General features: G+C 38.2%; 2 protein-coding genes across 3 annotated transcripts; one reads left to right on the top strand and one right to left on the bottom strand.

Moving 5' to 3' along the window:
• Positions 1 to 442: 442 nt before the first annotated feature.
• On the bottom strand, positions 443 to 1630 carry LOC134680543 (uncharacterized). The gene is made up of 2 exons (XM_063539658.1): positions 1445 to 1630; positions 443 to 917 (listed from the first exon to the last, which is right to left on the bottom strand). The coding sequence occupies exons 1-2, from the start codon at positions 1491 to 1493 to the stop codon at positions 490 to 492; spliced, it is 477 nt and encodes a 158-aa protein (XP_063395728.1). The 5' UTR covers positions 1494 to 1630; the 3' UTR covers positions 443 to 489.
• Positions 1631 to 5267: 3637 nt separating this feature from the next.
• LOC134680175 (endoribonuclease CG2145-like) lies at positions 5268 to 8666 on the top strand. 2 transcript variants are annotated; one of them, XM_063539253.1, is made up of 7 exons: positions 5268 to 5708; positions 5798 to 5909; positions 6028 to 6112; positions 6695 to 6847; positions 7259 to 7347; positions 8045 to 8319; positions 8448 to 8666. In XM_063539253.1, the coding sequence occupies exons 1-6, from the start codon at positions 5335 to 5337 to the stop codon at positions 8279 to 8281; spliced, it is 1050 nt and encodes a 349-aa protein (XP_063395323.1). In that variant the 5' UTR covers positions 5268 to 5334; the 3' UTR covers positions 8282 to 8319; positions 8448 to 8666. The 2 variants fall into 2 exon arrangements, with proteins under 2 accessions (XP_063395323.1, XP_063395322.1); XM_063539252.1 differs by having other exon boundaries at positions 8045 to 8666.
• The last annotated feature ends 121 nt before the right edge of the window (positions 8667 to 8787 follow it).

Raw genomic sequence — 8787 nt, 5'->3', positions numbered from 1 at the left:
ACATAATTATGCTAAGTTTACAGGTGTACAACAAGGCTTATATTACATAATTACTTTTCTACGTACATAAGCATAGGTATTTAACCGCCTAATAAATGAGTGAATTGCTAAATAATTTTACGTAATTAAGCGCAGTTAAGGAGCTGTGATTAGTCTTAATTGATTCATTTGTGTTACGAAAATTAACTATGTAAATTGTATTGTATTTATTGTACTTAATTCGTACACATATAAGTCTACATATATCATACGCTAACACACTTTCATTCATCTAACTTAAATAGAAATGGCTTAACAGTCGTAACACAATGGAATCAATTAACCTTAAACTAATTACAGGTGCTTAACAATGTACATATTTTTTGCCATTCACTCAAATATTATGTAATTAAGTCGAAAAGGAAAGTGGTGTCAAGAAATATAAAAAAATAAGTTAGTACTCTAAAAAATGCTATATTTCGATCGTTCTGCATATAAATCTTATCACAGTTATCCCTGTTTAACAGACTGGCTGTAACTGTAGGGACGGATGGGGCTGCCTTTGCCTTGACTATTGTAGAAGTTGACCAAATCCTTGACACTGCCGGGTCCAGGAGTCGTGATGGGGTTGGCCACTGGCGACGGGTTAATGGGGGCTGGTTTGATTTGATTTGTTGTTTTCGGTTGAGCGGGCGTGACGGCGGGTTGCGCTGGTTTGGTGGTGACGACTGGTGCTGGTTTTCCTGTAGTCGGTGCTGGTTGAGCTTGGGCTGGTTTAGGTACTGGAGTTGAGGCGGGTTGAACCGCGGGTACTGGCTGAGGTTTAGATGCAGGGGTCGCCACGCCGCCCGGCCGCGGCGCTGGCTTGATCCCACCTCCCTCCATATTAATAAAGTCTACGTTGGCATGTTTGGGCAGGGGGGCATACGTCTTTTTACCTGTAATTTAAAAAAAAGTTTGGTAACTTAGTTTAGTTTTTGAAAAGATAAAGACCTGTACCTATGTAATTATGCGTATGTGCTAATGTTTGTATGATTATAATTACCCTATATACAATAATATATCAAATTCTACTACTATCTACTACTTATACAGCGTGTATTTCTAATTATTACCTCAAACCGTAAACAAACGGTGAAAAATATACGAGAGAGTTGATCTCAATATGAGCTAAAAATAACATTAAGTTCATTCAAAACAGCACATAAACATAAATATGCACTCATATATATATTTATTAAGCTTAGGTATATTAATAGGAAATTAACGATAATCATTGAGGTTAGATTTAAGTACTATGTATGTAAAATATTTACAAATTTTCTTCGACAGCCTGTCAAACATATATATAACCTAAATATAAGCAAACGCTTGTTTTTCAAGCAGATAGATATTTTAAAGATGCGTTCTAGTCATGCGTTTTGGATAGGTAGGATACGAGTGATGATACAAAATGGGCACTTACATTGCACGTAACAGACGACCAACAGCAAGGCAAATATTCCGGCCTTCATTGTTGTAGCGTGGCACTTGTGTTGTGTCCAAACTTAATATGCAGACTGAGCCTATATTTTATCGAATAGCAAATTTGGACGGGCACGATTCGCTCGTCGAGGTTAAGAAGTGATCTCACGACGCACTGGCGAGCTGGCTTGCCGGTCGACCTCTCTTGATAGCTGACCTCATACGATAAGAGTTTCCTGAATCAATTATACCCTTAACAGTAAGACAATAAGGTGCAAATTTAATCGAAGGTTTGGCCCTCATGCAAATTTCTTAATACCTACCTAACATTGTTGGTTACAGATTTGTTTGTTTGGGTTCAAGTACCTAATTATATTCTTTAAATATCAGTTTCCGAGAAATATTTGTGATGTAAAAGCGAGTTTCTTTAAGTGATAAGAAAATTAAATAATACGATCAAAACAGGAATGTCGCTAAATTGGTTTTCACAATTTACCTACTTATCTAAACATACCTCTGCCTACTTAGTCGTAGCCACTTAATTTTATGGACAGTGAGACAAGTTCTAAGTTCTAATGGATAGTAAAATTAGCAAGAGTAAATGGTAGGGAGTCATTAAATAATTGTGAAGATAGCTCCAGACAAACATAATGTATAACAATAATGTAGGTACCTATCAAATGGAAAAGTGAGAAAACTACAAACCAATCAAGTAAATCGAGAGAAAACGCGCATCAATATCGCAAAATCGTGTTAAAGTTATTGCCTCTAAGAAACATGCCCGTAATTATTAATCTTATCTCCGCAAAACCAGTTAGTTACTTGAATAACAAAACGGCTTGAATGTACACAAATCTGCTAAGAAATTATATAGCGTCTATAGCAATTATTGTCCTAATAGAGAATTGTGAGCGGTGAGTGTACAGTTGTAACAGTGGATGCAGGCAGATGATGCATAATACATAAAGTAAGATAGATTTTCCCGCCTCGCGCCGGCGCACGCGAGACGCGAGTGTGCATTGCGGCTGCGCGCTCGCCTGCGACCGTATGGTGACGATGTCTCTTCTCTGCTTTCTTTTACACATTGCCTAAACAATCGAGCACACGTGGCGGGAGAAACTGTAGCGAGATTAACAACTATTACCACTGTTACTACTAATTGGAGATAGGAATTATTAACAAAACAATGTGTATTTGCTATGAATGTTTTACACTCACGGTAGGTGGCTTTAAATACGTAATTAAGTGTATTTAAATGGTGTGGTACAGTCAACTTTAAAAATATGGGTGCACAAATCATCTCAAAAATATGTCCCGTCCCTTATTGGGTATGTCATCGAATTAAGAACTATGGGACATATTTTTGAATAAGTTGGCTACACCCATATTTATACAGTTGACTGTAAGTACATAATTATGCGAAGAAAAAGGTAAGCTAAAACAGCTTAGGTATTTTTTCGAGATATATGTATATATTTCTCAAATAGTATCTAGTGAAATTCGTGCTCTCGTACCTTGGCATAAAACTGTAGTTACTTTTCCTTTTTAGGGTTCCGTAGCCAAATGGCAAAAAACGGAACTCTTATGGATTCGTCATGTCTGTCTGTCTGTTTGTCCGTGTATGTCACAGCCACTTTTTTTCCGAAACTATAAGGACTAAATATACTGTTGAAACTTGGTAAGTAGATGTATTCTGTGAACCGCATTAAGATTTTCACACAAAAATAAAAAAAAAACAATAAATTTTGGGGGTTCTCCTTACTTAGAACTGAAATTCAAAAATTTTTTTTCATCGAACCCATACGTACTTCTAAAATAAGACAATGATAAAACTAGTAAAATTATAATATTTACATTACCATGCAAACTTCCATCGAAAATTGGTTTAAACAAGATCTAGTAAGTAGTTTTCTTTTAATGTTAAATCGTAAACCGCAATTTTATTATGTTACTTGCTGCTACGGAACCCTGCATGGGCGAGTCCGACTCACACTTGGCCGCTTTTTTAAACTTATCTGAGCATTACCACACACCTTCTTGGGTCTTCTCCGAGACCACGGGGACAAAGCCGTCCTCGAAACGTCGGAGGTAAAACTAAAATACGCGATTAAGTCTTTTTCAAACACCTTTTATACCTTTATTACATTTAGTTCTTAACTAGTTACGTCGCCTGCGATTCCTGCGAAGCCCTAGCACGTGTGAGGAAATAATTACAGCCATTAACCATACAGGCTGATGCCTAACTTTCAATCGTATAAGTATTCTTCGTTTCTAAACTAATCTCTCTAATTATCAGCTAACCATGACTGGATGTACAATAGCGTTTATATTCAGTTAATTAATTTATTAAAACGCCTTAAGAGTGTACTTTAAAGGGTTCCCAAAAAGTGACAATCGGAACCCTACCTAATTGAGGAGCTTAGGTATATTCAAAACGTGATTTGTCACAAAAACAATAAAATTGAGTTAATGTTATCAGACTATAGAGCATTAAAATTAGCACCTATATAAACGTTTCCTTACTGCATAAATCTTATTTTCCTATATTATAATAAAATTTTGTATAGCTGAATCATATGCAATAATAGTGTTGTCCACTAGAATTTGCCATGCAAAAAGTGATTTGTCACTTTAGATAATCGCTAGTCTACTTCTCCGCCAGTTTGCCTGAGGAGAAAACACTTTTTGTTTGGTTTGATGTAAACTTTCTTACGTCAAACCTCTGGGATTACGAACAAAATATGATTTGTCCTTATAACATACAAGCAAAACACGAATTGTCCATTTTTAAATCTCAAAAATCTAAGTTAATTTAAATGGGTAGGTACCTGCAGGTACTTATTCCGAATAATTTTAGAATAGTATTAGTCTACAATATTATTTTGAACTAACAGCGCAAAGAGAGCGCAAAGTTTCAATTGTATCAATGTATATAATAGGAAATACTAGTTTTTTTCCATTTACTTATCTCAGTTTGACATTGCTGTGATAAAATTAAATCTCGTTTTGAATAAAAGCTCCTCAAATACAAAATCACAAGATAGTACAGTATACGAGTATAGCGCGCGCGATAACAGTATACCTTCATATATATTTTAAATAAAAAATGCGGAATATATTTAAACGAATATTCCACATAGTTATCCACCTACTCTACAAACAGCATGCATTTAGCGACAAAAAATCAATTCCATTCATTCAACGACTTCAACGTGTTACGCTCTTAATAGGTACTCCTACATTTGATAAGGCCTCGCCTTTGCAAACAAAGCGCGTGCGAACCAATACGTTTCCTATCCAACTTCAATAAGTATGTCATTAGCTCGTCCAGGCGGCGTAGCACGGTCGCGTTTTTATCCCTTGTCACCATGCCTGTCACGTTCTAACAAGTATGTAAGTGCGAAAGGGACGCCCATAGTGATAGTCGATAAAAATGGAACCGTGCTGCGCCCGCAGATATGATGAGGAATCAGGGTTGTTATTGATAGCAACATACTTAATCTTAATACTAAAGTCAGACGGGAAGTAGGATCGCATTAGGTATTCAGGGCAATCACCGCAAATGGTGCAAAAACTGGAAGTCCGCAGGTTATTGAATACCAATAACATGCTGTATCTAATGCTATGTTATGTTCCACACAACATTTATTCACAAAACATTATTCCCACTGTCAGCACCTCCCTAGTGTAAAATGAACTTGTGATTAGTAACACCACCATATAATAGGTGGTCGGACTTACACTGGTTCAGTTGAGTGTAATCGATAACCGTTACGATGAACAAACTAGGATGACGTCACCCCAGAGGTCGCGCACATCAGCGCGGAGCGGGCGCAGCTCAGAGATCACTAGTGCGCCGTGACTGTATTCGACACCACGTACTGGACCAACATGAAGTGTGCTATAGTCCTCCTTCTGTGTCTAGCGGCCTGCCAAGCCGATGACCTAGCCTCCGCCGCCGGTCAAATCTTCAACAATATCCTTCCCAATCTCATCAAAAACCAGGCGACTTCTAGTGACGGAAACAGCGCCCAAAACACTCTCCAACAAATCGGTACTGTAGTCGGCGGTGTAGTGGATTATGCCAAGACAAAGAGCTATGAAGACCTTCTCAAAACAGTGCAGGACTCCACGACGGACGAAGATTTGCTGCGAGTCAGTGAAGAGATGTTCAACGCTGATATTAATAATGCATTCAACTACATCCAAGTGAACCTGCAGGGCCAAACCAGCCCCATGTCTAAGGACGATAAGGCTCCTGCTAAGTAAGTCGTCAACGCTTCTGCCTTTCATTAGACATGTTGTTTTGTAAACAATTTAGGTATTGATTTTCAATGTATTTTTGTCTTTATAGCCTCCTAGCTGTTAGCGATAACGTTTGGAACGGACCAACTATCAAACCATTCGTGGCTCTTTTCGACAACTACCACAAGAATGTCATTAGGCCAGAGTTCGTCACCCCTAATGTGAGTAATAATTTACTTTACAAATCACTATGTAATATGCGTCTTCACCGTATCTGTTTACTAGTTTCAAGTATCACGTCAATTGAGGAAACTTAACATGAGTGATGTCATTTCGCAGGAAGAGTCCGAGCAAACTACTTACATCAACACTATTTTAGCGACCGGACCTATTAGGAGTCTTATGTCCTTCCTAGTAAGCAAAGGTTAGTGCATTCTGTATTATAAACGCAGCGCCTGTACTGCATACTTCCGCTTGATTATTCCGCAACCTAATGTACAGTTAAAATATTCTCAACAGTACGTTAACACTTCACTTGTCTTCAGTCCCGTCTGAGCACTTACCTGTCTACTTTGAAAAAAGTATGACTATTGTTATGAGGATTTTTTCAATACAGAAATCCTCCTATTACCGTACGAAATGGAGAAACAGTCTCAGACATTGCCCATCATTAGGTGTTTTTACATCGCGATTGTCAAACGATTAACACAAGATCCGGCACTTTCATTCCGTCAACTACTGTCAGAAAGTGAGGTATGCTCGTTGTATGTTTTCTTCATCACGCAAACATCACAGGCCCACTGAGCACGAAACAAAAGCAAACGCTAAATAATGGATCTTTGAGATTAGGAAGAACGAACATACACTTCGATTTCGACGCATTCCGTTCATAAATTTCAGTTTTGACGTTGCTATGAATCACGCTTACTTAAAAAAAATTTAGTGTAGCTGAAAGCACTGAAATATATTCACCTACTTTACTGTAAAAATTCCAATGTTAACACAGGCTTGACTCAGCTGAATGAATACCAGGAACAAGTAAACCTGTTGAAGAAGATTTGGTTCACCAAGTACGCGCGCCACTGGACCGGTCTGTGCAAGTGCAGTTGTGCCTTCGAGAACATCTTCATGGCTGAACTCAAGTCCAATGATGTGTTAGGTACGTATGATAGGTACCTACCTATAAATGCCTACGAACTTTCATGGCCTTGCAGTGGCGGCTCGTCTAGATTGTTCGTAGGTAAGCCGTAGCTGAATTGCGATTCCTTTTCTTCATAAGATAATGGCCCAAGAGCCTGAATATCAGACAAGCCGATGGGAATCGAGTTCTATGGACGCTCCGCCACTGTGGCCTTGTCATATCAACAGGCAGAATCGACGTTCGATCGTACCTACACAATTGACGTTTTTGCAATTAGATATTTACTTACCTTACGAACAAAGTATCTTTTGAGTTCATAAATCGCAGTCAGTAGCAATTAGGCAGCTGGAAAAGCGTTAAATTATAATTAATGATAATATAAACTTACCTATTAGTTTTGTGTTAAAAGCTATTCGTTTCTTTTCACAGGTCTGCATAGTTGGCTGTTCTTCGCTAAGCGAGAACAAGACCACAAAGCCAACTACCTGGGCTACGTCTCCAAACTTGACTTGGCTGGAGTAAGTACCAGTACCTACCTATTCAAGTATTTATTGTTTATATGTATCATATCATTCATAACTCTTATAATGTGCCACTACGTACTGCGTTTGCCGATAAGGCCGATAACAATGTAGGCTGTTATTTCTATTGTTAGGTGTATTTCTAGAAAACCTACCTATTAGCCCTTGGGGCCTATAGTACGTTTTTTTAGCATTAGAAAGAACATGAAAGAAGGTAAGCGATCTTGACATGTCTTTTAATTGAAAAACGCTTTTTAAAAATCAGTAACTATTACTTATGAAAGCAGAAGAATATAAATGATCGTATTAGATTCATAATGGTTACATATTTGCCGTAACTTATTTTTAAAATGTGTTTTTCAATTAAAATACACATCAAGATTGTTTACCTTATTTCTAATGCTAAAAAAACGAACTACAGCAAGAGTAGCAAAGTCACAATCGTGCATCGGCAATCGAAAAGTACCTAAAAATTTATCGGATATTGTATGCTGTTTCCATACATTATTTATGTTTCGATTCGCCTTTCCTATCAACGAATGTCTTCTTGGCTAATAATAGGCACCTTTAGCGAACGACTGAAACGAAGGCTCGCTTTATCAAGGTTCCACATTTTCCCATGTCAGTCTCTGAAACGGTACCATAACAAAACTATTTTTCAGCAATTTTTAATATTTCTCCTGTAATCTTTCAGAAAGGACTAATTCTGAAGCAGCACTCCATCCTCAGTGAAACGAAGGATGCTCCCGAAGTGACCATGTTCGTGGGAACCTCCCCCGAGCTCGAGACGGCCCTGTATACCCTCTGCTTCATGGCTCGCCCTGACGGACAGTGCAGGCTGCGTTACAACAACGTGCCGTTCACCATTCAGACCAAGACTCTCAAGTCGGAGAACGTCAAGCTTATAGACACCGCGTACCCAGTGTTCTAAGTGATCGTATTTATTCAGATACTCTTAAGGTCGCATTAAGGTTGACTCACGCTAGACCGGGGCGTCCGACATGTTATTTTCTATGACGGCTGGTCTGTGATCACGTGGTGCTCTCCATGGAAGCTCCGGCCCGGCAACCGCCCGGTCTAACGTGAGTCATCCTTTACACTAAATTGAAGAAATATACCCATGTGAAATGACAAAAACCTACAAACGTCTATAGTTCATACTCGTAAGATGGTCAAAAGCAAGATAAGGCATAAGAATGAACTATAGCTAAGCTTAGCAAATAGGATATTGTGTACATGACAATAATACTCTTAAATAAATATTTAAAACTATTTACCTAGAACTGTTTACAAATATAATTTATGGACGTTTTAAAGCGATTTATTTCGTTATCTACCCTCAATAACCCTGTAAACGTTGGCGCGCGTCATTCCATTATGTACCTTATTCAATAAGAAGAAGGTATATAATTGAACGACGTTTACTATCTAAAGGTC

Source organism: Cydia fagiglandana, chromosome 3 (genome assembly GCF_963556715.1).
Source record: "Cydia fagiglandana chromosome 3, ilCydFagi1.1, whole genome shotgun sequence".
In the NCBI taxonomy this organism is placed as follows: domain Eukaryota; kingdom Metazoa; phylum Arthropoda; class Insecta; order Lepidoptera; family Tortricidae; genus Cydia; species Cydia fagiglandana.
This window is presented reverse-complemented; position numbering and strand designations above follow the sequence as displayed.